Source organism: Galeopterus variegatus, unplaced genomic scaffold, assembly GCF_000696425.1.
Source record: "Galeopterus variegatus unplaced genomic scaffold, G_variegatus-3.0.2 Scaffold6380, whole genome shotgun sequence".
Classification (NCBI taxonomy): Eukaryota; Metazoa; Chordata; class Mammalia; order Dermoptera; family Cynocephalidae; genus Galeopterus; species Galeopterus variegatus.
In genome coordinates, this window is record NW_007732491.1 from 98396 (window position 1) to 113799 (window position 15404).

General features: G+C 43.2%; 1 protein-coding gene across 1 annotated transcript in view; it reads left to right on the forward strand.

Moving 5' to 3' along the window:
- MYOF (myoferlin) overlaps nucleotides 1–15404 on the forward strand; it is a 59728-nt gene that overhangs the window by 36141 nt on the left and 8183 nt on the right. Inside the window, exons 6-10 of the mRNA XM_008590809.1 lie at nucleotides 10305–10471; nucleotides 11131–11259; nucleotides 13998–14060; nucleotides 14142–14192; nucleotides 15343–15373. Coding sequence (XP_008589031.1) covers nucleotides 10305–10471; nucleotides 11131–11259; nucleotides 13998–14060; nucleotides 14142–14192; nucleotides 15343–15373 — 441 coding nt within the window. The remainder of the gene's footprint in view (nucleotides 1–10304; nucleotides 10472–11130; nucleotides 11260–13997; nucleotides 14061–14141; nucleotides 14193–15342; nucleotides 15374–15404) is intronic.

Genomic DNA, 15404 nt, shown 5'->3' on the forward strand with positions numbered 1-15404 from the left:
GGAAAATCTATTCAATAAAATAATAATGGAAAACTTCCTGAGTATAAGATGAGATACAGACTTTCAAATCCAGTAGGCACAAAGATCTCCAAATACATTCAACCCAAAAAGACCCTCTCCAAGACATATTATAGTCAAACTGGCAAAGCTCAAAGACAAAGAGAGAATCTTAAAAGAAGCAAGAGAAAAGTGTCAAGTCACCTATAATGGAGCCCCTATCAGACTAACAACAGACTTCAAAACAAACTCTACAGACCAGAAGAAAATGGGAAGATATATACAAAATATTAAAAGAAAAAAACTGCCAGGTAAGAATACTCTACCCAGCAAGCCTATCCTTCAGAAATGAGGAGAAAGAGTGTATTTTCCAGACAAACAAAAGATGTGGGAGTTCAACACCTCATGACCAGCCCTATAAGAAATCCTCAAGCCACTACATCTGGAATCCAAAAAACAATAATCACTACGATGAACACACAAGAAAGAACAAAATCTAATCATACAACAAAAATTCAAATGAGCAAGAGAAAGAAGCTAAATCTTACTACCACAAAAAATCATGACAATGTAATAATGCCTGTGCCTTATTTCTGATTTTATTTTTATTTTTTTTATTTTTTATTTTTATTTTTTGTCTTTTTCGTGACCGGTAAGGGGATTGCAACCCTTGGTGTGGTGTCGCCCACACCACGCTCAGCCAGTGAGTGCACTGGCCATTCCTATATAGGATCCGAACCCGCGGTGGGAGCGTCGCTGCGCTCCCAGGGCCGCACTCTCCCAAGTGTGCCATGGGCTCGGCCCCCTTATTTCTGATTTTAGTAATTTTGGTTTTCTCTCTTTTCTTCTTGGTCAGTCTAGATAAAAGTTTGCAAATTTTGTTGATCTTTTTAAAGAATCAACTTTTGGTTTTGTTGATTTTCTCTATTGTTTTTTAATTCCCCGTTTTGTATATTTCTGTTATAATCTTTGCTATTTCCTACTTATATTTGCTGTTGGTTTAGTTTGCTCTTCTTTTTCTATTTTCTTAAGGTAGAAGTTTACATTACTAATTTGAGATTTTTCTTACTTTCGGTATAGGTATTTACAAGTATAAATTTTCCTCTAAGCACTTCATGAGTCCTGCAGCCTATAAATTTTGATATGCTGCACTTTGATTTTTATCTCAAAATATTCTCTAATTTCCCTGTGAGTTTTCTTTTTACCCATTATTTATTTGGGAGAGTGTTGTTTAATTTCCACACATTTATGAATTTTCGAAATTTCCTTTTGTTATTGTGGTCAGAGAACATATTTTCTATGATCTTAGTCTTTTCAAATATATTAAGCCTTGTTTTACGGCCAAAAATAAAAAATAAATAGATTTAAAAATATAAAAATAAACTAAAAAAATGAGAGATTGCATGTAGAGTGTTTAGCCCAGTCCCTGGCATATTAATGGTAGCTATTATTATTATTTTGGCTATTATTACAGAAACAATTCTGATGGCTTGTAATCATAGCTCAGTTAGTTTTTAGCTCTGTATAGCGTTCAAATAGAAGAGATTTTAGAGAAGAATGGCATGGTTTGGCTGAGAGTCAGGTTGAGAAGACCAAATGCTTTCTATGTAAACATCTTTAAAAAAAAGAAAAAATAGGAGCTGGCTGGTTAGCTCAGTTGGTTAGAGTGTGATGCTGATAACACCAATGTCCAGGGTTTGATCCCTATACCACCCAGGTGGCAAAAAATAAAAATAAAAAAATTTTTAAAATTAAAAAAATGTATTTTGTCTCAGTGAACCAGAAAGTTATTGAGAACAAGCAATTTATGAAGCTATTCAGAATGTGGGGGGAGGTCCTGTCCCTGAGATGGACCTGTATGACCCCAAACCCAGAAAACTCAGTGCCAAAAACTTCTGATTTCCCTGGAGCAAACTTCTACTTTAGAAATGAGAAAAGCACCAATTCTTCAATTTTAAACCCAGTAGGGAGAAAAATCCTTGCCACCTAAAACTCTCTTTGCCTAAGGCTTTTCTCCTCACTTCTTGGCTTACTCCTTGGAAGCCTTAAAGCTCTTAGCAGTCCTGTGGACTGAAAGAGTTCACCCACCACTGCCTTAGGAAGCACAGGCAGTTGGACAAGTGTAGCAAAGGTCTTCCGCTGAAGTTCTGTAGAACCCTTGATACTGCTGGACTGAGACAGGAAATAAACCAGAGCCTGGGTTCCTTGTCTTTGGACTTCAAACATAGAATGTTGCCAAGTGCTGGCCTACAAATGAGCTGTGTCTGAAGGACAATTTTATTTTTAAGTATGAGATGACAAAGTGAAATTTCTTTATTTTTTAAAATGAACAGGGTTCCTTGATCTGGAAGTACTGTCTTTGTTCTATAAAACAAATATGCACCAAGTCTTGGTCAAGGGTGACATTCTAAATGTTGGCTTCATAATCCATCTAAAAGAAACTTTTCTTCAGCATTTATAAAAAGCTTCTAGTATCCTTAATTACCTGGATGTTTCAAGGAACCTGAGCAAAGGTATCGTTGAGTACCTACTACAACTCCATGCTAGAGAAGACACAAGCAAAAAAAGAAATTATAATCTTGGGGGAAGATAAGAGCAACAAACATGAGACAGAGAAATCACAGCCAGACAGCCATTCCTGTTGGCATTGCATACCTTAGTGACAAAATCAGGACATCTGGGCCAGAATTTGGTTTTTTACCCTTCAATTGAATCTCAAAAAAAATAAAGTCTGTCATTCTACATAAAAGTAATGTCTGTTTCCTTTAATTTATATAGCTATTTTCAAATTTTTAAAATTTGAGCTTGTTTGTTTTTTTGAGTACAAAAGAAATATCTGCCTATTAAATGTAAACATCAGAGAAATGTAAGACAAAGTGAAAATCCCTCACGGTCTCATCCTTCTAAAATAATCACTGTCAGCAATTATTGACATCGATTTTAAAGATTGCCATCTACATAGAGGCTCCTGCAAAGGAGAAATTTGAAATATTTATGATAGAACACAAAAGTGAAGATTTTCAGGTAAATTCAACCCTGCAAGTTGAAGAAACTAGTTATGACCATAGATCACAGGAACTGAACACCTTGGCTTAGTTTTTAAGGAAATGCTTTCTTGGCGTTCTTATATCAAGGTGACAAAGGGTACAGACCCTGAGACATTGGTGGCTTGATTGGAAGTGTGTGGTGTCAGAGATGTCCCTTTTATTGACCCACCCCTGACAGAGGATGGACTGACCCAGACTACAGGTTTGACCTGAAGACCTGTTCCTGTGACAACTTGAGTTACCAAATGTCAGTCGGCTTGACTGGAGCCTACGTTGCTGTAGCTGGAATGAACTGTTTTTCAAGTTTCACACCTATTTTTGAAGAACTATCTGTTAAATTTGTGCTTTGTCCAACTATAGAAATGCAAAAACTCAATCACAATCAGACTTCCCTGCCTCAAATTTATTTTATCCCATGAACACCAAAGTCACTTCACTTGACACTAAATTTGATCCAGTTCAGAAAACATTTACTGACACCTGTCTATGAGGCACACAGAGGTGAGAAAGACATTGTTTTGCCACCAAGGAGCTTGCAGTGTAGCACGTAGGTAAGATAGAAACATGAATAATGATAGTCCAGGCTGAATATAATAAATTCCTCCAGAGAGGACTAAGCAAATGATTATACTGGAAACAATTTCTTAGAGAAAGCACTTTTTCAGCTGTGTGTTTCAACTGTGTACTCTTCGTGTTTAGCACGGTGCTTGGGATGTCATAATTGTTCAATAAATGCTTGGTTATTTGAATGAATGAATGAATGAATGAATGAGTGAATGATGGATGGGCAGTAGATATGGCTTGAATTTCTTTTTCAGGAAGGGCATTTTGGGGAACACTAATAGACTGATTCATTCAGAAGTGTGTTGAAAGGGAAGCATGTACCTGAGGGCTATTGGTGCTGGGCTGAGACATTTGTCCTTGATGGACAGACCATGGGGATCCATGGAACATTTTCTGAACAAGGAACTGACTAGTCAGAGCTAAACTGCAAAGGATCAATGTGCTGGAAGAGTGTTGCAGGCACTATTTCCAGGATTAGGTCTCTAATTAAATGGCTTTATCCAGCAAACTGATTGTATTCTGCCAATTTTTCTCAGGATATTTAGGAAGATCAAAATGCTCATAATCAACAAGTGATTGTCAAAATTTAGACACAGTAAAATCATCAAGAGAGATCTTTTTATTTTTCTTTTTTTAAAATTGAAACACAATTGATTGTATATATCAGTACCTGTGTGCAATATGTGATGCTCAAATTGGGACAATTAGTATATTCAACATTACACATGTAATCATTCTTTTTGTGGCCTTCTACCAATTTTTAACTAACCTCTCCACTCCCGCTTCCCCACCTCTGGTGGGCTCAGAGGGGAGCCCCCCAGTCTGTATGGTTAACAGCGACATCCAGCAGATCCTGATGAAGGCAGGTTTTGGAGCTACTTTGAGAAACCCTGGAGTATGCGTTTTACTTGGTTAACATAATACTGCCCAGATCCAGAGCTCTTTGGGCAGCGTTTTCTAGACTGGTTCACGGGCTTGATTGATCAAAGGCAGATGCTGCCAGGATTGCCCACAGCCTGTGTTTACATCACTGCTTGTTGGGGGCTCTTCACGGTGCCTTTGCTCTGGTTTGGGTATTGAAGCCATGCCAGAAGATTCTTAGGGCACATCTAGTGCTATTTATCCAGGAATTGGGGTGCGAGAGGGGTAATGAACTGCTAACAGTAGGACACAAACATTTGTTTATATAACTTCTAACATTTTAGAAACCCAGGAAAGTTATTATTCAGCATTCCAGCTAAATCAATATGTTACTTCTAAAATGTTACATATTTTTATGCCTTGAAGCTTACTCTTTTCTGCTTTGTGTTGTACTTTTAACTTACACTGAAGATAATATTACACTAGCCCTTTGTTCTATTTTCAAATGACTTTTGGTCTGAGGTAATAAAATTCTGCCTTGACCAGTACTACCACTTCATCATGAGAAGCTGAATTAATATCGCAGGCAGAGAGAAGCATTCTAGGATTCTAGAAAAATGTGGTTGCTGTGGGAAATAGTAAATAGTGACAAAAAAAAGCCACAAAGCATTCCATAAAGGACTCTCCTTCAAGGGATGGAAAAGGATTAGGTTGACTGGTGGTCCAATTAGTGCTTAGGTTGAAAAAATGCGAGGAGTGGGAGAGTGTTTGGATAAGGAGGCTGCTGGAGGGGGCAGGGGTGGAGTTCAGTATCCCAGGCCAGGAGGGCACCAGTGGTGACTGAGCAGCTGTCCTGTCCTTCGGCCATTCCTAGCAGTTGCCTTTACTGGGAAGTTTGAACAGGATCTCCTTGCTTGGTAAGGCGTAGAAAGACAGATGGGGGTGATGGAGATGGGAGGGGATGGCCTGCAGATCTGGTGAGATCTGGGTGACTGATAGCCCACTCTCTTCTGCTTGGTATGGAGAAGTGCTAGAGAAGAAGGGTATAGGAAACTGGAGGAAAGAGAGAGGTTGATACCTACTGCGGAGAGACACAGTAGGGGACGCCAAAGGCAAACTTGACTGCATCATAAGGTCTCCTAGGGCTGCCAGCTCTTCAGCACCAGGTAGGTAAACAGAAGTAGTGTAGGAAAGTGTCATCACAAGTGACCCACATGGGGGCAGTGTACAGAAATATCACTTTTGAGCCTCTGGAAAGAGGACAACAATACCTTTCAGGAATTATGAAGACTTGTTTTGTTAAGTTGCTAGAGTTGGGATGGAGAACCATTCCTAGTGTTAATTGAAGCATCACTGTAACCAAGTGTGGGTTGTGAGTTACTGATATTCAGAAAGGAGACAGGTCAGTGTTGGGTGCAATCAGAAGCTAGGTAGTATTTGACTGAGTGACATGGTAATTGTTGGGGAGGCAGATGGCATTAATACAAGGGAACTGTGATGAGTTTGTCACAACCAGAGAAGGACAGTGAGGACCCTGAGCTGTAGCGAGTCAACAGGTCTGGATTTGAGCATTTGCCCCACTATCAGGCTGTGTGACAGTAGGGATATTACTTAACCTCTCCGAGCCTCAAATTCTTAATTACACAACACCAGGTGATTGGGCTAAATGACATGTAGTGTTTCCTCCAGCTCTGAAGTTCTATGATTCTATTAAAATGGCCTAATGGAAGCCAAGGTTAATGTAAAAAGACAGGATGACAGAAGTTTCTTTGGTTATTACTTCAAATTGTAAGTGCCAGGAGTAGCAGTCTGGCTTTGGTCCAATAGGCTGAATCCAAGAGCAGAAAGTGTTCAGGGATTAAACGAACAAATGCTCTAGAGAGTTTGAGTAAGGGGAGACCTGAGACTGGACTGTTGGATTTCCCAAAATGAAGGTCTTTGGTGACCTTGGCCTGACTAGAGAGGGCTCAAGAGGGAATCAGAAGAGATGAAGTGAAGATTATGAATAAAGATGATTATTCAGAGGAGTTCGCTGTAAAGAGGGGCAAGAAAATGGAGCAGTAACTATAGGGTGTGCTGTGGAGTCAAAGGAAGTTTTGTTTTTTAAACATTGTGGGTGATATTTCAGCATCTTTATATTTTGATGGGAGTGATCCAGTAGAGAGGAGAAAACTGACAAGTGGATATAGAGGCGGAAATTGCAGAACCAAAATCCTTGAGTAAGAGGAGGTGGGATCCGTGCAGATGTGAAAGAGTTGGCTTCAAGTCAGGAGCATGGACAGTTTAGCAATTGTAGCAGGAGAGCAGGCAGAGAACAGATGCAGGTGGGATGGTTGATTTGAAGTTGGAAGGATGTGGAAATTCTCTTCCAATTGCCTATTTTCTCGATGAAATAGGAAGCAAGGTCATTAGTTGACAATAAGAAAGATAGAGAGGGTATTAGAAGCTTTCAAGATGCAAAATAGGGTAAGTTCAGAAGGGTGAAGTGATTTGACCATGGCCAATTAGTGTCTGTCTCAGACCAGGATGCAGGAAAGCTTTGGAATAGATGCCTTGGAAATGTGGTAGGATGGCCAGGCAGCCCTGTGAGTCCACTTCAGGACTGTGGTCATGAAATTAAGGTGGTACCAGTCGGTAAGGTGTATGTTCTCCTCAGTCAAGTTCAGCTGTCTGGTGCAGAGGTGGAGTACATGGAGCATCGAATGAGCCAGGTGAGTGCAAAGAAGTGAGAATGGAAGGGATTGAGGGGCATATAGGGGACAGATTGCAATGTGAGACCAGGGACTCTAACATGGGCTAGGAGAAAAATCAAAGACATGAAGGAAGTGTGGGGCAGGGAAGGCAGTGTGGTCAATAGATTGGGACTGTCTGTGTGGCTGGATTAATAGATGGAGTAAACTGGAAAGGTACAAGAGATGGCCTCTCTAGTGGGTTGAATAGTGTCCCACAAAAATTCATGTCTACATGGAACCTCAGAATGTGACCTTATTTGGAAATAGGGTCTTGGCAGAAGTAGTTAGTTAAGATGAATCACATTGGATTAAGCCAGGCCCTAAATCCAATGGCTGCCCTTCCACCAGGTGAGGATGCGCAGACACATAGGGAAGAAGGCTGTGTGACCACAGCACCAGAGACTGGAATGATACAGCTACAAGCCAAGGCATGCTAAGGATTGCCAGGAGCCACTAGCTGGGAAGAGGCAAGGAAGGATTCTTCCCTAGAGGCTTCAGACGGAGCATATCGCTGCCAACATACTGATTTTGGACTTTTAGGGTTTGGAACAGAGAATAAATTTCTTTTGTTTGAGGCCACCTAGTTTGCAGTACTTTATTACCAAAACCCTGGGAAGCCAATACCACCAACAGCCTCCTGTTCACTCAGTGGTTCCCAACTTAGTGTTGCCCTCTTTGGGCATGAAAGAATCATTCTTCGTAGATCCACTTGGCTGTGGAGCGAGTTCATGCCTGGGTCTCATTAACAGGGCATGCCAGCACAGCCACTAACATTTTGGTAATGAAACAGCTTGCACAGAAGGGTGTGTTCAGCAGGGCCTCAGGGGCCCCTCATTCTCTGTAGAACACTTAGCACAGCATTGTTTAATTCTGCGCAGTTTCCTGCCACATAAAGGGGAGATTTCCTGCTCAGATATCCTTCTGCTACTATGCAGAGATGTTGGCTGTTACCATGGCTTATGCTGGTTTCCTCTGATCCATCCCTTCAGCCTAAAGTCTGAATAGCAGAAGGTGTTTCCAGAAGCAATTGGCTCTACATTATCTGCAGTCTGATTCTAGAGCATCCATCAAGAGCTTAATGAGTGTTTGTCCAGAGTCTAGCACTGCAAAGGGGTATGATTGACCCCTACTTTTTCTCCTGATTGCTGCTATAAACAACCAGCAACCCCAAATGGTACATTCCATAGCAAGGAGGAAGTCCCACTTGGGCCCAGGATGATCGAAGGACTTTAGTCTTGGTTGTTTGGAGGAACCTGAGAGCCATCTGCCCCAACCATTGCTTAGTCTAGAACAGGTTTGCAGAGGAGAGGCCTGACCTTCTATGCTTCCCTGAGGCTGGTGCCGAGGTTGGGAAAACCCCCCCTTAGCTGCCTGGGCACTCTTTCCTGAGAACTGCATGGCTTTGCCAAACTGCTGAAGAACTCCAGAAGGCACATGCAGGGGTCAGGATCCCAGCCCCACCTCATTCGTTTACACATTCCACACTTATCAAGCCCCTTCTAGGTGTCAGGATTTGTGTAAGGCATACAAAGAAGAAAAGGCAAGACCCCTGCTTCTGGAGAGTGTCTGGGAGTGGGGGAGGACTGTGGGTTAGCAAGTGATGCAAGACTGTTCTGAAGATTAGAAAGAATGTGCGAGGCGGGGAGGAGAGGGTGTGACCAACTCTACCTGGGAGAGGTGGGGAAGGCCCGTGCGAAGACAGTAAATTTCATCTGAGACTTTCAAGAGGAGGGGAACTCACCTGGTGGAGAGTAGGAGGAAGGACATTCCTAGAGCTTGGATCCAGGTGCCCTAAAAGAGGCAACAGGCAAGCTCTTCTTTTGAAATCTCTTCAAGAGTAGGGAAGAGGAGACCCAGATCATCTTGCAGGGGACAAAGGTTGTCGTTGCCTTTCTTTGGCTTCTCTGGGGTTTTCCCAGTATCCTGACAAAGATTAAAAAAAATTTTTTTTTTCAAAATTTATTTTTAGCATATTCATTCTTACAAATTGTATATTTCTTTATGCCCTTTACCCAAATTATCACTTCCCAAATCCTCTCCCTCCCTCCCCACCATGTCTAGCATCCTTAGGTTTTTTCTCTCCTTCTGAAAGTTCAACTTATTGTTGTGGTCTTTCCTTCCTTCCTTCCTTCCTTCCTTCCTTCCTTCCTTCCTTCCTTCCTTCCTTCCTTCCTTCCTTCCTTCCTTCCTTCCTTCCTTCCTCCTTCCCTTCCTCCCTCCTCTTCTTGCTTCATTCCTAGCAGCCAGTTATGAGTGAGAACATGTGGTATTCGTGATATTGAGGCACTAGGAAGACAGCATCTCCTTCACTTGCACTTGGTTTTGGATTAAGTTTTAAACCAGTGAGGTAGGGCAAAGACTTGGTCCTGGTTTTAGCTCAGCTCCTAATAATCTAACACGGGCAAGTTGCTTTAGCTTCTTGGACCTCAGTTTTTCTATCTGTAAAATGGGGAGAGGGGTAGGTTAGAAGGAAGATCTCTAAGATCCCTTCTAGTCTTAACATTCTGTGGGTCTGTGGCTCCTTGAAGGAAGTGTGAAGTGAGGATCCAGAGTGTTGAGTCAAAGGCGCAGAGGGCAGAGGACAGAAAAGTCACACTCAGTGAGTAGGAGACAAAAGCAGGGGCCCATGCAAGGACCCAAAAACGTTTAGTCAAAGTAGTAGGAGAACTGCAATGATGCAGAGAGGTATGTGTGAGCACCAGTGTCCAATTCCTTGGAAGATCCAGTAGGAGGATTCAGAAAAGGGCACTGAATTAGCAAGAAGAGGTCCTGGCTGCTCTCTGAAGGACAGAAGCCAGGCTGAGATGGGCTAAGCATGAATGGACGGGTGGTGAGAAGGAGGAGCACCCTGGGCTCAATCGTGAAGTGATTTGTACACTGGGTCAGCCCTTTTACTGCCTTGTGGTTGCCTCTTCCTCACTCTGTGCCTCCCGTGCTGCCCACTGGCTGCTCCAGTGTCACCAAGAGCATCTCCTTCACCTGCCACCTGAGGAACACTTAGAACATAATGGTGGGCAAAACTCTCCATGCCCTGGAGACCTGAGTGTTCAGACATTTACAGGGTTAGGGCCATCTCTAACTGGCTTTTTTCTTGATATTTCAGGAGAAGAGGAAGAAGATGAAGGTGATGAAGACAGGTTGGACAGTACAGTCAGGGACCCTGGGCCCAGGCGGCCGGTTGGGACGGTGTCGGAAGCTCAGCTTGCTCGGAGGCTCAGCAAAGGAAAGAACCGCCGGCGGACACTGCCCAACAAGCCACAGGACTTCCAGGTAGAAAGAGCCCAGGTGCCTGTGTCCTTGCTTAACCACTGCCGTGCCCATCTTCTGACCACTGTGGCAATGTTACATTGACCTATTCCTATGGGTGATGGCTCCATTGGTGCAAAAGGATGTCAGTGCATAAACCCAGCAGGAAGAGTTCTCCATCTTTCCTCTGCATGCGGAAATGGGTTTAGTCAAACCAAGGGAATTTCTTCAGAGAAATAAAACTAGAACTTTCCTTTTCTTTGGTGGTAGGAAAGAGCTCATCCAAGACTAGAAGCACAGATCCTGCATTTTGCATAGCTCTGGGTACTACCTTAGACTTGGGAGATGGCTGTGGAATGAGTCCTTGTACCATTGGGCTCAGGAAGACCAGTGGAGGGGCTGGAGCCTGAGCAGCGACCCCAGCCCTTCCCTGCCCTTTCCCAGGCCAGCTGGGCACTATTTCATTCCCACGACTGCTCTTGGTTTCTACATCCCAATCCCCGTTCCCATCTTGGGAATGAGCGCAGGGGCCCCTCCCAGTCCGTGAGCACCAGTGCCTTGCCGAGCTGCCCTGACCTGGTGTCAGCGATCCTTGGAGGCTAAGGAACTGTAAAAGCACCTGAGGATTCTTTTACACCCACGCTGGGAAAGGGTCAGTAACAACACCCCTTCTGTGCTTGCAGATCCGGATCAGAGTGATTGAAGGCCGACAATTAAGTGGCAACAACATAAGGCCTGTGGTCAAGGTCCACGTCTGTGGCCAGACACACCGAACAAGGATCAAGAGAGGGAACAATCCATTTTTTGATGAGGTAAGCGGCAGAGAATGCAAGTTCCTGCTCAGAGAGTCCTGTGGGGAGGGGAACGCACGAGCGAACTAGTGGTAACAGCCTGGCGATGCTGGTAAAGCGGCGTGAACATACGAGGTTAGGAACCACTGGGGCTGGAAATCCTCTGATTCCTGCTCATTGGTTCTCAGAGCTGCTGGTGTCTTTCTGGTGTTTTTGCAACAACTTCCTGATGGAGCTCTTATGATAGAGCACATGATGTCACCGACATCTAATTAGCAGGATGTCTCAGACGAATGACTGTGTGACTAAGTAATCCAAATTTTTAGAGGTGTTAAAATTTACTTGATTATAAAAATAATACAGGTTAAAGGGAAGCAATTATGAGCATACAGAGCTCCCCCCCCACACACACACTGAGAATGCAGCCTGGTTCTGTTGCTCCTCGAAAATACTGATACCTTGACAGTCATGGCAAATGCCACGAAACTCCACAGCTGGGCTGTGAGGAGAAATAAGTGGGGGAATTTTTCAGAGTCTGGCCTCACTCTGCTGAGGAGATGTGTTTCTGAGATTCCTCGGGCCTCTCTCATTCTCTCACAGTCTCTCTGCGTTCCCCACAGCTTCTAATCCTGGCCTCAGCTTCGGCTTTGGTTTTTTTTTCTACCTCTCTATTCACAAAAGAAGTCGGTGTCTTCTGTCCAGTGTTTCTGTCTCTCCCCCTCTGTTCAAGCTGACCCCAGCATTGCAGAAAGCCCCCTTTCCTCTCACCTCTAACCTCCCCTCCCCAGATGGATCACAGATGACTGCCTGCGGCCAAGTAGCATCAAAGCTCACGCAAGAGGGAAGGGCCCACTGAGAAGGGGCACTTGAAGTGGACTTCAGGGAAGGCTGGGAGGGAGTCACGTTGCAGGGCAAGCCTGGACAGGAAAGAGGACAAGGTGCTGGGTGACTTGGGGCATGAGGCGTAAGACCCATCAGGGCATTCACAGTGCAGGCTCGTGTTTACTTGACAGCCTGAGGAGCCCAGCAGGAGTCTCCACCTTCCTCAGAATTTTCCCATTTTAGTGAATTTTGGAGGGATTAGATTTCTTGGCAAAAGGGAATAATCAAATAATTGAGCCTCTAAACAGACTAATTGATAAATGAATAAAAGAATTTTACTGAAAAATTTCTAGTTTACATACATCTTCCTTAACCAAGTGATTAAACTCAGTATCGCCAATGATGGGGCAGAAGGGCATGGGTGACTTGATGTGATGTAATGGAAGTAATCAGCAGCATCACCTGGGTCATGTCTTGTCAAATGGCCAACCTGCATGCAACAGCGAGGAAACAGTCACACAAATCCAGATCATGGGCTGTTCTACAAAGCAATGGTCTTTATAGAAAAAAGCAAGAAATGAAAAAGGCAATTGCACTGTTCTAGGTAAAAGGAAACTGAAGAGACAAAACAACCAAATGTATGATCCTTGTGTGGAACCTGGATTTTTTTTTTTTCCTTTTTGTCTTTTTTCGTGACCAGTAATGGGATCGCAACCCTCGGTGTCGCGCCCGTACCGCGACCGGCAACGGGACCGCAACCCTCGGTGTCGCGCCCGCATCGCTCTCAACCAGTGAGTGGACCGGTCTCTATATGGGATCCGAACCCTCGGCGGGAGCGCCGCCATGCTCCCAAGCGCCGCACTCTACTGAGTGCGCCACCAGGCTGGCCCAAGGAACGTGGATTTTTTTTTAAAAGCCCTAAAGAACTTTTTTTCTGGGATAGTTAGAGAAATTTGAAAATTGGCTATATGTTAGATGTTAAATTTCTTGGGTGTAGTAATAGTATTGTGATTATATAGGAAGATGTCCTTGCTCTTAGGAGATGCATGCAGATATATCTCCAAGGAGTGAAGAAGTGTCATGATCTCTAGAACTTTCTTTTCAATAGTTCAGTTAGAAANTCCAAGGAGTGAAGAAGTGTCATGATCTCTAGAACTTTCTTTTCAATAGTTCAGTTAGAAAAAGAAAAAGATAAAGCAAGTGTCCCAGAATGGAAACAATTGGTGAACATAAGGGAAAGATGGTGTTTATTTTACCGTGATTTCTACTTTCCTGTGGATTTGAAATATTTCTAAGTAAAAAGTTGGAGAAAAAAGTCTCCATTTGAATAAATGCTCAAGCTTTTTCTCTTAGGATTAACGTTTACTGGGCTGACATGGTACAACCTCTGTGTACCTAATATTCATCTCTTTTCTTAAACTTAGCTGTTACAATGAGTTAAAATATTGTCAGTATTGATTCTGCTGGGGCATTAACATAATTTAATGGGCAAAGTTGTCTTTGAAGGTATTTTGTTAGAAAGAGTAAATTAGAATCACTAGACACAAATGATAGAGCCAAACACGTTAGAAAATTAAACGAACACTCCAGCCTTAAGTACCCATTTTAGTAAGAGTTGCAACTTGAAATAACCTTAGATCTTTACTTCATTTGGCCAGTAAATATCTAGTCCCAAATGAAAATTTTTATTTAGTTAAATGAACGGTATATTTGTTACTTACCCCCTTTTCCTTTTCCAAAATGCAGAAGTGGGTTTACCATGAAGCATAAACTTCAGGGCCTTTTCCAAAGCCCTGTAACGCATTCACGTAGGCAAACCTAATTTTGAATTTGTGCTTTGTATTTCTTTAGGAGGGCCCTCAAAATTAATGGCATCAGATCCCATTAAACCTGAATGCCACACTAACATTGCAACACTTTCTTTGTTGTTTTGACAGTTACTTTTCTACAATGTGCACATGACCCCTTCTGAACTGATGGATGAAATCATCAGCCTCCGGGTAAGGGGCCACGAGTAGGAAGGGACTGCTCACCGAGTGCCGGACCAGCCAGCCACCCTTCACCTCTCTTCTTTCTTCCAGGTTTATAATTCCCATTCCTTGCGGGCAGATTGTCTGATGGGGGAATTTAAGGTAGGTGACAACAGTCTGCTTCGTTCAACTTACATAAAGATGAGAACTTCCATAATAGGGAATTTGATTCCTGGCCAAGTCTCGGGGCACCCATCCTGGTGACGTTTCAGGATTATGTGTAAGGGATTGACACCATGACCCTTGCCTAAAGGCTGCTTGGGTCTTGTGTACTTCCAAAGTGTAGCACTGAACTGTGCCCCAAAGTGAGATGTCCTGAAGCTGCCACATCAGGGCCCTTGCCAGCATCCTGTCTGTGGATGGAAGCAAATCCACTGCTACAAAGGGGAGGGGTGCTTGACTATGGCAAGAAGTCCACCATCCAGCTCTACTTCCCAGTGGCCCCAGAGCACCATCTACAAAGCCAATTATTGTTAATCTGGAATGTGAAAGGAAAACCAAACCAGGCAAGGGAATCAGGTGCTCTTCTCAGTAACTCCACTGCAATTAACAGATACTTGGTTGGCTCCTTCCCAGCAATTCTGCATGGAATAGGCTGCCTCTTAAAGGACAGAGCCCCAGTCACTAGAAGTCCTAGAGGATGATCTGGGTCAGGCAGACCTGTGTTCATACCCTTTCTGCCAACGTCTAGCCGCATGTCCCAGGGGAACTCACTTAACCTGTATGGTTCTTAGTTTCTTTGTCTATAAAATGGGGTCATTGTGAAGATTAAATGAGATGGTATATGTAAAGCACCTAGCACTGCATGTGGTGCAATGAAGAGCCCAATGAATGGTTATATTAATATTAGCATTAGTTGGAGGAAGAAGAGGAGGAGGAGTATTGGGTAAGAAGTTGGGCCAGGTGAATTCTTGTAGGGTGACCAATGGTCATCTTAGAAAGTCTTAGAGTTTCAGTGCTAAAACAGAGAGTTGCAGGCAAACTGGGGCACTTTGGTCACCCTACGACTTCCACAGTCCCTTCCAGCTCTAAGATTAGCTCATTCATTCCACGGTGATTGATTGAGAGTCTTCTATGTGCCGCACATCAAGGCACTGAGTGGGATTGGAGAGGGAAGATGGAAATGTTGGGTCTCGAGGAAAATTAAGTGTAATCAGGAGTATCATATTTAAATTTAATAATGATGGTTTCCTTAAAATGACTAGACTGATTTTAAAATCTACTTAAACTATTTAAAATTATTTTTTCTCAGATCGATGTTGGATTTGTTTATGATGAACCTGGTAAGTGATGTTTTCCCCATCAATTTGAAGT